This window comes from Rhinoderma darwinii, chromosome 7, assembly GCF_050947455.1.
Source record: "Rhinoderma darwinii isolate aRhiDar2 chromosome 7, aRhiDar2.hap1, whole genome shotgun sequence".
Classification (NCBI taxonomy): domain Eukaryota; kingdom Metazoa; phylum Chordata; class Amphibia; order Anura; family Rhinodermatidae; genus Rhinoderma; species Rhinoderma darwinii.
In genome coordinates, this window is record NC_134693.1 from 33066119 (window position 1) to 33081308 (window position 15190).

Consider the following 15190-nt stretch of genomic DNA (forward strand, 5'->3'; position numbering starts at 1 on the left):
AGGAGACTAAATGGCAAATTCTCATCCAATGTTTTTTTACCATACACTGAGAAAAGATTGACATGTGTATGGCTGGCAATAGGAATTAAATCAAGAGGTGAGCATAGAGACGAGTGGGAGCCACAGCAAATCAAAGTAGAACACTCTTCTAGTGGTGGTTTACTCCTCCATAAAGCAACCCTCCATCCCGCACCAAAAGAATGCCAGTACCCACCAGACGGCCCCATGATGCTCTGATCTAGGGATCTTTAAGTTCTCATTCAATATGCTAATGTGCCCGGCAGAGCCCTCTTGGGCAATCAGATGTTTCCAATCCACTGCATAAGCTTTGGTGGCACATCTGATTAGCCGATAGATCTAGGCCAGGATCATTATCATACAGCAAAGGATTTGGTGGTTGCAACACATTTTATGTACCCAGAAATAACCTAAGAACAAGAGGACAGGCTAAGCTAGGTGGCGTTCTGTCAACGGGCACAATAGTCACCATCGATTGTATCAATCTACTACTCATGCCATTGGCTACGCTTTTGTGACGTTGTAAAATTGGCTACACTTTCACGAATAGTGTTCTGCAAACAAAGTAGCAGCCTATAAACAAGCAAAAAGTACCGTAAAATAAAAAAACTACACATAGATATAAAAAAACAAACAGAAATCCACTATATATGATATAATTTCCCTTTCATTTTCTCTTTGGAACTTGTCGTATTATTTGTTTTTATACGTTTTTGTACCATATTCTCTCCGCTTTTTTTACCGCCATCACTCTCTATTGCTACACAACTAAAAATAACAATATTCTTGCTTCCTCCTTTAGGTAACTTTCTTTATTCTCTTGCTGAACATGTCTGAACCTGTCCTTCAACTTCTCTTCTGAATGAGACTTAAACTAGCGGAAGCGAAAGAGAGAAAAAAAACATGTGCTCTTTTATAGAGCGGGGGCGGGGAGGGCAGGAAAATCCACAGAATCACATGATACAGACAACTTGGAAGCCCAAATACAGCATGTTCCTCTTCTGAGAGTCATCAGTCCCAGTCGCTGAGCACTCTATGCTTTGACTGCTCTCTGACGTGAATAGCGCAGACAGATTGTGTGTTCATTGCTACAACAATAAACTCCAGCCATAGATGTAATCATTTTAAGTCCAAAATGTCCAGTAATGAGGCCTCATAGGAATAATCGTTACGACTATGGTACCAAAAGGTCGGATATGATCAATAGAGATCCATTTAATTGATAGAAAATGTTATTGAATATTTTATTGATTAATTATTGATTATGTGTCAATCTGACAAATACTGTGAGGCTCAATGAATATACCGGTCATTTCAGTGTATAATCCAATGTGCAAAATTGTTCTCGCTGCAATGATTAGTCGTTAAATAGAGAAATTATTGCCTCTTTTTCCAGTTTGACTTATCACGCTGGGGCTGCGTGGGGGATTTTTTGCTGCGCCTGTTTACAGTGGAGTGACAGCTGCAGTTAACAGGACTGCATGGTGTTCCATACAAAATATTCCTATGGACTGCAGCTGTAGCCCGAATTGCTTCCGCTTGCAAAAGACAGGATTATAAAAATAACATCATTCTTTTAGGCCTTACACGCACGACAGAGCTACATCGGATGCACGGAGCTATCCTCCTCTAGAAGCCAAACTGACCCATAATAGGGCCGTGTGTATGAGGCCTTAATTTGATCATCCAAAAAGTCTGATAATCCAGAGTTCGTTTCCAACACAGCATTGCAGTGTTTATATATATATATATATATATATATAATTCCTTTTTCATTGGCGAGCCAGCCAGGAGGGAAGAGGAGACCCTTAGTGGAGCCAGGGAGCAGGAACAAAGAGCAGACCAGGAGGGAAGTGGAGTCCTTTGGTAGCAGGAAATAAGAGAGATAACTTTGGAACAGTTTGTCCTTTTAAACCCCCCCCCCCCCCCGTGCACACCTGTGTGACATCACAGGCTCATGCACGTGAAAGGGAGGGGGCCTGGGCCTCATGGAATACGATTATCTAGTAGGGGGATGGAAGGGCAGTTGGAACTTCCTCCTTCCTGCCACAGTTTATGGTTTCCATTTCCCAGGTTGTCTGATTACTTGGTAGGGAGACGAGTATACACCTTTTTGGAGGGACAAATCTATATATATCTACACTCACATGTATATAGATATAAATATATACAAAACACTTCCCTTTACACAGTGTAATGCATAATTTCACATGACTGGAATACTCTGATTTTGGGCCTTATTCACACGAGCGTGTCAGATTTGCATCAGAAGAAACGGGCAATTTTTCATGTATATGACTGTGCGTGTTGAGCCGTGTCATCCGTTTTTCTAGTCCATTCTTATCCTCTGCCAGCACTTCCTGATTTAATTTTTTTTTCTCTGCATTTCTTTACCAACAGATACACGAAAAACAGACAGCACACGAATGTTGTCCGGGTGCTGTCCGTGTCCTTCACGCACCCAAGAACTTCAATGGGCGAGTCTGATCCGCAAAAACAGACCAATAGGACATGCGGCGAGTTGACACGCGCTCAGTGAAAAAAAAAATGTGTGAATAGCCCCATTGAATTGCGTTGGTCATTGTGCAGTCAGTTATTTAAGGCTGGGTTCACACGAGCATGTTCCGTCCGTAAAGGACGGAACGTATTTTGGCCGCAAGTACCGGACAGAACACACTGCAGGGAGCCGGGCTCCTAGCATCATAGTTATGTACGACGCTAGGAGTCCCTGCCTCTCCGTGGAACTACTGTCCCGTACTGAAAACATGATTACAGTACGGGACAGTTGTCCCGCAGCGAGGCAGGGACTCCTAGCGTCGTACATAACTATGATGCAAGGAGCCCGGCTCCCTGCAGTGTGTTCGGTCCGGGACTTGCGGCCAAAATACGTTCCGTACTTTACGGACCGAACATGCTCGTGTGAACCCAGACTAACCAGGCAGCACACGTGAAATACGTTCCTGTGAATAAGGCCCTAGGATAGGGCTCCGCAGCGACACAGGGTCACTAGTGAGTCTCATTAATGTGGAGGTAATTCTGTTTTCCTATAGGGAAATTTTTCAAGCAACCTTGTGACCATCCAATTATGTGGAATATCTGATAGCAGATTAGAGGAATTGTACTGTTTTAAGGGAATTGCTCATAATGCAGCTGCTGACTATTGTATTTCAAGGGGATCTGAACTGGAGCTTCACATTAAATCATGTAACGAAATAATGTGTCAGCTCAGTACAGTTTACAGGTGAAAATTCATTTGACACATGAGAACGCAGTGTAGTCTATTTAGTGTGTAAATTACCTAATTACTATACGCCAGACAACTGAATCTAAAGGCCTGACATGTCTGTGAAAGCTGGCAGAATCCCATAAGGCTGGATTCACACATTGCGTATTTCGTGCAGATTTTAGAGTCAAAGCCAGAAGCGGATCCAGGAGGAAGGAGTTTGGGTAGGTTCACACAGAGTTTTTTGCAGGCAGAAAATCTGCCTCAAAATTCTGTTTGGAATTTTAAGGCAGATTTTGCTCTCCCTGCACGGCTTTTTTTCACCAGCGGCCGTTGAGCGCCGTGGGCAAAAAACGTTGCGAAATACGCTTTCTCTGCCTCCCATTGATGTTAATGGGAGATCAGAGACGTAAACGCCCGAAGATAGGGCATGTCGCTTCTTTTTCCCGCGAGACGGTTTTTCCGCTAGCGGGAAAAAAAAACGCTTCCGCCTCCCATTGAAATTAATGTGAGGCACTTTCGGCCGTTTTTTGGTGCGTTTTCCGCATCAAAAAACTCAGTGTGAACTTACCCTTTAAGTTCTTCCATTATAGTTCCCATTCCCATTGAAACCACTTTGGGTAAGGCCACATGGAGCGGCCCTGACATGGTCGCAACGCGGCCAACAAGGGCTCAGGCTCTATGTAGGCGCGGCTGTCAAATACTGGTTACATGCTCATGCGCACCGCCGCTCCATTCATTCTCTATGGGAGCGCCGGAGATAGCAGAGTGGTGTTCGGCTTTGTACGGCGCTGCCATAGAAAATGAATAGGGCGTAATTAGTTGTAACCAGCAAAAGCGTGCGGCCATAAAGGGTGTATTAATTCATGGCCGCATGATTTTGCAGTTAAAGGGGCGGTTTACCAGCATTAACGTGCGGCCACTAACAGGCAGTTTGACAGCCGCACCGAACATGGTGCCGGCGCGGTTGTTAGTCGCATTGTGACCGTGTCAGGGCGGCTCCGTGTGGCCTTACCCTGCTGGCTTTGTGCTGCAGATTTTTGAGCTAATCTGCAACAAATATGCGATGTGTGAACCCAACCTAAAAGGCGCTGTGTGCAATTTTCTGCCTTTATTTTACTATTTTTTTCTCTTAGTGTGAACAAACATAAAACCCTAAAGCTAGCTGTGAGTGAAAGGGAAATATAATGGGAAAGTAACAGTCCGCTACTTTGTAGGACAGCCGGTGAAATAAAGCTTGAGCGTTTTGATGCTCATCGCCTGCCCACCAACTCCTCAATAAGCAGATAGTACCAGCCAAAACTCAAATCATATGAAGAAGGTATTTTGACTCCTGTAACCTTAATGCACACCTATCCTAATACATATACAATGCTGCACAAAACAGCTAAATAGCAAATACAGCTCTGCTACATCTGTGTATGTGTTATTCATAGGGAAATTGTATGATGAGATCCTCCATGTCAATAAATACAAATATATAAAACAGGCTACATTTTAGGCTGGGATTCTCCAGGGCGTTTTTGCTGCATTTTTTAACCATGGCACAAAAAACGCATCAGAAAATGCGTTTTTTTTCAACTGCATAAATAAACATTGCATTTTTTAAAGGCGTTTCAACATTAAACACTTGCGTACAACACTGGCAACTATATGCCTGGCATGGCAAAACAGCCAGGGAAACAACAAGCAGAACAGTTCATTACCCAGTCTTATTATTGCGAAAATAAAAATAATTAACCCTTGCTTCTTCTGTCATACTGTCCAACCAGCCTCACTGCTCATCGTATCGGAACCAGCAGAGGCTTATATATGGAGATATGACTCATTTTCCCGCCTACCTCCACAACCACTAGAGCTGTCCGCCAGTTTTCTCTGGGGTATTGTGGGAAAGCCATTTCTCCACTTCACTGGAACATGTGGGTTGTCTAATATTGTGTTTTTCCATGCCCCTCACATCCACATATATTATTGAAAGCCACTTCTCAGGATTTAGTGTTGACTTGTCCTCTTGCCTGTCCTTGTTGACCTACTTAAACTATCTGCCGCGCTACATGTATTGCAAGTCTATAAGACTATGTACCTATAGATAGATAGATAGATAGATAGATAGATAGATAGATAGATAGATAGATAGATAGATAGATAGATAGATAGATAGAAGCCATCGAGCACAATTCCTTTGTGGTCCTGCCATCTTTTAAAGGTCTCTGTTTAGCCGAATGGAAAGCCAATTACATTTTCTATATATGTTTATATATAAAGACACGTGTACATATCCATGGATAGGCACAATGCAAACACAATGCCTCTTTTTTTGCAGCCACTGCCCCCCAAGATCTTCGGTTGAGGGACCAAATTTCAATAGTGAGCTACAAAAAGCTGTGATGGTTGACATCTCTACAGCGAAGAACCAATACAAGCCGAGACTGTAGAAGGGGTTAAGATATCCCAAACAGGACAATGCATTCCCCCCTCCTCTCTTCCTTCCACATTTTCCTAAAGAGGGCAGGATGTGAGGCTGCCTCCCCCCTCCTCGGCCGCCTTCCCTGGGGAGAATGGTTGTCAGGAATGCATCCAGCTCTTTTAGCTCACTGGATTCCAGAGCTGTGAGGCAGACAAGAAAAAGAGGGAGGGAGGGCGAGGCCGACGCCGGTATTCCTGTCATGTGATTATGTGGAAGGTTGAGAAAGAACAGGATCCGTCTGTGACCCACCCAATATTACCCGTAGAGGCCAACAGCAAGCAGACTCCCATCCATGACCGAACCAGCACTCATGGATCATGAATGTCCTCTCAACCAAAGCGAACATATACTGGAATATTCGCCTCTAAACCATACATACAAATATAGGACACTTTTTTTTTGTTTAAGCCATGCGGTTTGCTACGCAAAACCCAAATATGTTCAGAGCGTTGCTTAGCAACAGAGACTGCTTGTAGTGGGTGACACCGCCGGAACTCCATGCTGTTCTGGAGGTTACCACTCACATTCAGTTTATATACACCAACAGCAAATCTGTCCCGGCTGCCAGGAAAAAGGAAATGTTGCCTGAGCTTGTGATCTTTCAATGCTTTGAGAGGAGGTGGAGAGACGTGTGTCTCATAGCTGGAGTAGTTCTTAAACATGTCCACCACCTATATAAATTTCCTAGCATTTGATAAGTATTGTGACTGTAGTCATAGCGCCTGAGAACAATTTGTAAGCAGGTACAGTAGATTGGTCTCTATGGATGCCAGATTAGGATCAGGAATTAGGTCAGATCAGTCTTACGCAATAGGGTTAAATCTGGCAATACCTTGGCCTACCAAACAGAATAGAGAATACGCTACAGAAACATGCGGTTACCGTTCAGGAAGTCACAGGCCTCTTCATTTCATTAAAGGATCTTGCACATACAATGGTTTCCTGCAGTTATCTAGCACTACTACAGCTTCATTTACTTTCCACTTTTACATGCGAAAAAGAATGACGTAACAGTCACCAGAGCTGCCGAAATGGTAGAGGAGACCATGCCGCGAGCAGTCAAACCTGCGGGCGCAGCTTTTGGCACATGAAATACCCAACAAACATTATATTTAGGCCTCATTTACACGGCAGCATTTTGTATCAGTATTTGGTAGACAAAACTAGGAGTGAAACGTAACAAAGCACAATGGAAAGATTTGCACCTTTTCGGTGTTTTGGCTTACGAAAACCGACCCGAATACTGCCATCTGAATAAGGCCTCAGGCCTAGGTGACATAAGACCTATGCGCTGCCTGGTGATACGCTTCCCCATGTGTGCGTCATATGTCCAGTCATTGTGTGTCCGTGGCCTTATATCTGCTGGGGCGCATGATGAAGTAATGGGGACATAAGCTCATGTTGTGTTATTGTATAAGAACTGTGCAAAATAATTTCACTCATGGAAATCTTAGGATTTGCAACCATTCAAGATAAGGGGAATATTAGGATGTAGGTCGAATAGTACGCTACTTCCAACTTAGGCTTCGTTCACATATCCGTCAGGGATCTATAAAGACGGTCCGTCAGAACGGAGCCCTGACTGAAACAACTGGAAACCATACGTTTCGGTTTCCATCACCATTGATTTCAATGGTGACGGATCCGGTGCCAATGGTTTTTGTTTGTGTCAGTCGTGTAGGGGTTCCATCGTTTTGACGGAATGAATACCGTAGTCGACTAGGGTATTCATTCTCTCAAAACTACGGAACTCATTTGCACCGGATCCGTCACCATTGAAATCAATGGTGATAAGAACGGAAACCTACGGTTTCCAGATGTTTTAGTCAGGGCTCCACTCCCACTGAAAGCTCAGACGGAACGGAGCCCTGACGCAGATGTGAACGAAGCCTTATACTGTTCCCACTGTATACAGAATATAGCCCATGTCCATACACTTATATCAGTAGGGGGTGTAAAAACATCCCCATAGAGTGAAGAAAAAAAAATTGCACTGTCCAAATTCGGAATTGGGGGCCCTACTGTTATAGAACATAAAGGTTTACTTTACCATTGGATTGCCATTTTTATGTTCAGAAGAATGGATAAAAAGATAAAATTCATGATTAGATGCTAGGTAAAATGAAGACTGGATCTTAGAATGATGGGATCCAATCCTGATTTTGGAGCGAAACTTACTACTCTTTAATAACATTATTAAAGAGTACCCACCATCAGCAATAGAGCACCGTTTTGTTTTTTTTTAAACATAAAATTTGCTCATACACATCCTTAAAAAATGTATAAGAAAACCTTCATTACATAACATGATTCAATTATGCAAATAAACGGACTCTCTGCATGAGTCGGGTCAGTATTTCCGGGTTTGGTGATCCCGGCTTTTGGTGCAGTCTTAATTTTTTACCTCTAACAAAAGAGGTAGAACTAAAAACGTTATATTTCTAGGTTTGCATCCTATGTCAATTTGGGCTGAAAAAAAAAAAAAAAGAGACATGGCCCGAGTCCCCTTGTAGTGAAGACCAACCTTGCACACAGTGTATAAATTGCTACAATGTGCTTATGTTTTAGCACACAAATCCATAGCGTTTATGGACTTCGGTGATGGTTGTGCCAATGGTGATGGTTGGGCAATCATGACACTGTGGTCACCTATGGGCAGACAGGGATCACATATTGTAACGTACACCGCTGACCCCAAAGATCACTCAGTCATGATGGAATAAAGTGCAATAAAAATAAATATTTTAACTTTTTTTTACGTATCCCCATTTAAGCTGTGAAGCGCAATCCGCTTGCTACACTGCATGTTCTAGAGATTGTCTTTTTTTTTTTGCTCTTCATTGCATAACAAAATAGAAATCCTGTCAGTGAATTCCCTATTGCCATCACATGACGGCAGAAATTATTTTTGGCCTTAATTTCCGCTGAAAATTCCTTTGCAGAGCTGAAATTACAAGGCAAGGACAGGAATGAAAGGCCTGCAAGTGTATGGAAGCTACACACATGACCATCTTGGGCCAAAGCCTGGTAGCCAGCAGCTGGAGGGGCCTGGCCACCTATTCTTGCCCTTATTCTAAATATCCTCCCCCCTCCATGTTGAGAACAGATGATGTGCTTCCCCAGCAGTAAATAACCGTACTGCACTGTAATCTGGCTCCAGGCACGGTACAATTACTGCATGCAAAATGAGATATTGTACAAGGAATAATTCATGAACCTCGAGCAAAGGATCGTGGGAACAAACACAAATAGCAACGCCACTTTGGGAACCACGAGGGACTGTGTAATGCGGTCTCTGATATCACTGCACACCAGGGCAAGTGTAAGAAACCAGATCTCATAAACACGGAACTAGAGTAGGTATGTACATACTAGGAAGTATGGGCACGGCTGCCAGTCATGCCAGCGTTACATGTCTAACACGGGGATCGGCAGCTATTTATGAATAAACACTCAGGAGTTGGTTTTGCATCGTACATGATTGCACGGTATTCCTTGAGAAGCCAACGCCACGCTTCGATTTGCCACCAAATAAAGATGGTCCTAGACATGAGAACTTGGGGGAGATGGACCAGGAATCTGCATTTCAGATCCCAAGTTTAAATTGTGCCGGCATGCTGGAGAATATCCCGTGCCGACACACGGAAACTACATTTCTTCTAAATCAAGGACACGCATCTTTACATTTTTTTTGCAGTCATTTAGTACCACAAAAAAAAAACAGCTTTAAAATTGGTGAATTTTCTCCAGGTCCCTGATGGGATCTTATTTTTAGTTAATTTTTGTCGTGTTTATTTTAGCAGTGGCTGAAGCGACCACTGTGTATACTATATCAGCGGTCTCCAACTACAACTTCCTGGCTGTCAGGGCATGCTTGGAGTAGTAGTCCAGCAACAGCTGGAGAGCCACAGGTTAAAGACCACTGCACTATATAGAATCACAGGGATGCACAAACCACTTTGGTAGCCAAATAAACCAGTCCAGGTGCCTGTTTGATTATTTATTTTTTTAGTGGCCTTCATAGACCTTAACGGAATGTATCCCTGAGTTATGCACCAATAGCAATTTTGTTTTAGTGGCAATCAATCCATACATATACAATTCATAATCAAAGACTAATATCAGGTGTGACATTTTGTCACATGAGCTACCAGTCCTCTATCAGCATTGGCAGGGAAAATGTTAATCGGGTTCAATGTGACCCTTGGTCAGACAGGAGGTGACCATTTATCTCACACCTGCTCCCTATATGAGATCACTGACAGCCTATCATAGGAGAGCAAGACAAGGAAACTCATTTGCATCAGCTCCAGGAAGGACTTTCTACCTCGATTTTACAGCGACGGCAAAACGGTTATAAATAAACTGCGATTCTGTGAACGAGGAAATATACATTGTGTAGAACGGTCTACAGCCAATCATAAAGAAAACGATCAATGATGAAAGAAACGCATGCTAAAATAACCGATCATCCACAAACATAATAGTCTCGGCAACGTGGCAAGGCTGACCTGACGTGGCAAGGTCTCTATACAAAATGAAGGGGGGGGGGGGTCTGAACAATTTTTCCTGTTCCCATCCTTGCAAAATAATTTGGCTTTTATATCCGACCATCCAGATATTTCCCAGGACGTCAATATCTGACTGGAGCTAAACTCAGCCTCTGGTCCTGCGCACAAGAACATGGTACGTAATACAGAGCTGTATGGCTGCATTGCCTCATTCCAAACTTTCATATCACAGATTGAGTTTTGCTCTAGAAGCAATAAAATCAACGCTTCCAGGGGAGCACTCTTCACTATACGGCATCCGGTAGCGGATGCTGCGATTTATTTTATGCATATACCACCATCTTTAAATACGTTGGTATGTATAACTCCATTGAAATACAGATGTATGGAAGATCTGTGTAATATGGATCAGAAAATTTTACACAATTCATAAAGCCACAATACTCCGTTCTACTAGATCGCCATAGGAGTATAGGATCATCAATGGGGTTTTCCATTTGAAACATTCACTAGTAGGTTTCCATGACTTACAATGAAGAGAAAGCATCTACCCCATGACTAGAGCTCCTCGTTCTCTGGATCGGTGGGATTCCATCTGCCAAACCTCCATGTGTTTTGTCTGGAAAATCCCTTTAAATGGGCACAAGGTTGCATCCAAATGTACTATGGCCAACCCCCAATACATACAAGATCCACTGCAAACAGAATGACGTTTGTGTCTGACGTCAGCTCATTACCTTGTAACATCTCTAGTGTATGAAGTCCTTGGAGGAAACGGCACAAAAGCAATTGAGGAAAAACAGCAGAAACTTTTCAAAATATTTAATACGTGTCAAACACGTAGAAACGTCATTTTGTACAGAAATCCAAGTTACAGCATTGTGCATAAAAATACTGTAAACTCCCAATGTAATCAACTTCTTGCCAGACCGCATCATCTTCTAAAACAAAGACGGGGCGAGCTGGCGGGTATGGACAGTCTCTCAACACAAGCACCAAATCTGACCAGAGCTGTCAAGAAATACATATACAATATACTTAGAGGGTGGAAACACAAACACTTAACAGTCACTTCCTCATGCGTATAAGTCAATAATCGTGTCTGGGAGCTGCTGGAAAGGTAGTACCGGGAACTGCCCACGCACCAAAGGAAAAACTGGTTGCTTTAAACTACTAGCAGTACTGGAGCCAGCGTGGTCCACAACAAGATGGCTGGTCCCTTTAAAGATTGTATGCAATGACTTTGGTAGTTGTGGTGGGGGAGATTTCCATGTTGTCAGTTTGGTATTTTTCCTCAAGTCAAGACATGTAAAAGGAAGGAGTGGCTGTGTGAACTCAATGAGCGGGCCCCAGCATACAATGGGTGGCAGAAGGGGGAGGGGTGGTGTAAGCAGATGGGAACTTCCCTTCCCCCCCCTCCCTAAAAGGGAACTCCCCTTGCACGTGGTGACCAAAAGATAGATGTAGGGGGATGGGGAGACATTCTTGCAAGGAGGAGGGGGGGGATTTGTGAATAGAGATGTATTGGGGAAGGAGGGGGTTAGGTTCTCAGGACCAACTGTAAAGTGCCCTGGGAGATACATTCAACCCAAATATAGAAGAGATCTCTGAATCAATTTGCGACAAGACAATACACCCCCCTCCTTACAAGAAACATTTAAACAAACACTAAACCTTAAGTGCAAACCTTAGATAGCAGCCACACGTGTATATTGCCCATCAGAAAAGACATTTGGGACAGAAATTACTTCCAGTCATTGGTCAGGCTGATGTACATAGTAAAAACTTTAGGTTTAGTGTCCCTTTAAAAAGTGAAGCTCAATGCACCTCCAGCACCAGGAGGACCTGCAACACCTCCAACCTCCCCCCAACGTGACAAGCCATGGCCGAGTCTCTAAGGCACTTAACCCTTTCCTTGTCAGCAGCTCCCCAGGCAATGAATGGGTTAATCCAAGCATGGCACTGAGAAAGTGATACATTGTAACCAACAGATTCCAATAATGACATCACGTGGTCTACATTAAAAGCAACTTCTCCAACCCACACAACATGGACATAGGACACAACAACATCATGTGGCTCCGGGTCAGATCACCCTGCATCATCCCTGTGTGCCCCCCTAGTGTCTCTAGTAAGGCGGGGGTCAGTCCAGTCCTCTGATGATTAGGGGGGCGGGCATCAGAAAGCCTCTATAGCCGTGCTCCAGGGGGTTATAGTGGAGCTGATGGCTGGTTCACTGCAGCCCTGTGGGGCGGAGGAAGAGTCCAGCTCCTGCACCTCCTGCCCGGGCTCGTCGTCCGCCTGTGCCCCCGGCTCCTTGGTGAGAAGTCCAGAGAAACTAGAACCGAAGATACTGATGAGATTGGCCACATTCTCCGTCTCCATCTCTTCTTCAACCTCCTCTCCCGGCTCCGGCACTTCCTGTTCTCTCTGCTCCCGCCTTGCTCGCTTCATAACCGGGCCATCCGGCGTGCTGCCCCCGCTCCTCTTTCGACAACAGGACGGGCTGGCTGGCTCTGCTGAGCGACTGGCTTCTGCTTCCTGGCTTTGCGGGTGCGGGCACGGGGGGCAGGATTCGGGTAGAGAACAACCAGCGTGGGATTGACAGGAGCAGCACGGAACTTCCCGGGAATGAGTCTCCTCCTGCGTCCTGCAGGACTGTGGATCTGAGCAGGAACAAGTCCTGGGTTCCCTCGTGTCTGGGCTCGGTAAACAGGCTGGATCCTGCTCCTCAGCAGCGGGACACGGGGACTGCTCCGGCTCTTTACTGTCTAGCGGGCTTGGATACACTCCATAGTCCTCCGGGGACTGGCTTAGATACACCTGCTGAGCGCTGCGTAGCACCAGGGACACCATGAGGTTCTTATGCAACTTGATCCCGCCGCGCTGCACCCGGGAATGATAGATCTTCCCTAGCGATATGCTGACGATTCTGTGCGCCTCTAGACGGAAGCCCAGTCCGGGCGGGTGGATCTCCCTGCACTCCGGCTCAGGGGCTGCGGCTTCGTGCTGCATCTTGTGGTTATAGGACCGGCAGGATAGTGGAGCTGGAGCGGTTTCGTTGCCCAGCTTTGCGGCTGTCTGTTGTATACGTGTTCTGTTCTGCGTCACCGCGTCCCTGCTTTGACGAGGTTCCAGCGCCAACTAAGCGCGGGCGCGCTTCTTCCAATGTCTTATATACGTAACACGTCACGTCCACAGCGACCAATCAACACTCAAACACTCCCCCTGCCAAACTATGGCGCCTGTTTGTCCTCACGTGATTTGTAACCAATCGGCTTCTGTGGGAGCAACTACTCAGAATTCGAACGACAACCCGCGGAGATTATTCTTAAGTGGGCGATGCCACTAAACTCTTATACCGCCAGAAGTAACACGCACATATCATATTAATAAACGTATACCCCCATGTGCTTCATGCTCATATAATAAATACCTCAGATTTTTGACTGGGAAATATACTACACCGCGGTATACACATAGGCGGGGGAGGTCGGAGTTGTTGCCGCTTTAAGAATAGCTGTGTTTTGATCCTTGGTTCCCAGGCTGATGTAATGCTTCTGCAAGTTTCAGACACGGTCATGTGACGCGGTGTGAGGTCAGGGCCGGCTGGGTGTTGTCTCGCTGGTGTTGCCTGGCTCTTCTGTCTATGTGCATGATTGCACGCACACACCTCGTACTGGCCGGTGCGCACTGTGTTTAGTCTCAGAGATTCACCAGCTATTGTGGAACTACAGATCCCAGCAGAAGTGTAGCGCTTTTATCCCTTTTACATGAATGAATTGTGGCGTTCTCTATGTTGCATGCCGTACTACGGAGGCAGAACGTGGAGACACAGTGGTCGTTTTGCTGAATGCCGAGCCATTGTAACAATACTTGGCCAGTGCGAATGATGACGATCGACAATAAAACTTTGTTTTCTGGTTTATCTTTACCGATTATGCACCTGAAAACCTATCAGCAGCAGCACGATCGGCAGATGACCTTCATAGTGACATTTATACAACGCTGCAAATCACCGAAGGTTTGTCAGCGGTTGGTAAAAAATCTCAGGTACGGCTCTGCTCACATCTGCGTTGGAGTCCCCATAATATTCTGCCCTTAAAGTGCAGCCTAGCAAAACCACAATTTTTATTCCAATCACTTTATAAGTTCTAGTAATTAGAAGAAAATGGAGTGCATAAAAAGCCATTAAATGGAGCACAAATAACATCATAATTTTTTTACAAACATGTATCTGATGCTTAGGTGTCCAATATTCTGAGTTTTACCTGTATGGGTATGTTCACACGGCCTATTTTCAGCCGTAAACGCCACGAAAAACCTCTGAAAATTACGGGGGCTGAATGCCTCCAAACATCTGCCCATTGATTTAGATGGGAAAAACTTTGTTCCGTTCCCGTGGGGCGTTTTTTATGCGGCTTTTTTTTTTTTTTTTTTCAAAACGGCGCGTAAAAAATGCCCTGTAATAAAGAAGTGCATGTCAGTTCTTGAGCCATTTTTCATTGGGTCAATAGAAAAACCGCTCAAAAAATGGCCCTAAAAAACGCTTGATGCTTAAAAAACGGCTGATAATTAGAGGCTGTTTTCCCTTGAAAACCGCTACGTATTTTATAGCTGTTTTTTGTTTGTTGTGTGAACATACCCTATACGTGAATTATTACCACCTATGGGTTTATTCACTTCATACCTTGATTCCAGGTAGACACACAGGTACGCTCCGCTACCTTACAGACATGATCTCTAGGAGTCTCTGCTCATGCCAGGATTGTGGCATACAGTAAACGATGATCTATGGATAGTTGGGCCGGCAAGCTATGAATAACTAGTTCCACCAATGGAAACGATTCTTCATATGACAAGATTGTGAAGGCCACTGAAGTGTAGAAGGGTCCTCATGTTCATATCATCTTTTGGGCTTCAGTTAACAGGGGCATACTCTATGTAGATATCTGCTTCTAAATCCCAAAT

General features: G+C 44.6%; 1 protein-coding gene across 1 annotated transcript; it reads right to left on the minus strand.

Annotated features, from left to right (window-relative positions):
• Positions 1-11907: 11907 nt before the first annotated feature.
• Positions 11908-13386, minus strand: IER5 (immediate early response 5). Its single transcript, XM_075832164.1, has one exon. It carries the CDS (start codon positions 13232-13234, stop codon positions 12398-12400), a length of 837 nt encoding a protein of 278 aa, XP_075688279.1. The 5' UTR covers positions 13235-13386; the 3' UTR covers positions 11908-12397.
• Between the last annotated feature and the right edge of the window lie 1804 nt (positions 13387-15190).

Bases quoted from the DNA above. Each gene is read 5' to 3' on its own strand.
- IER5 (XM_075832164.1), bottom strand. From the start codon at position 13,234: ATGCAGCACGAAGCCGCAGCCCCTGAGCCGGAGTGCAGGGAGATCCAC.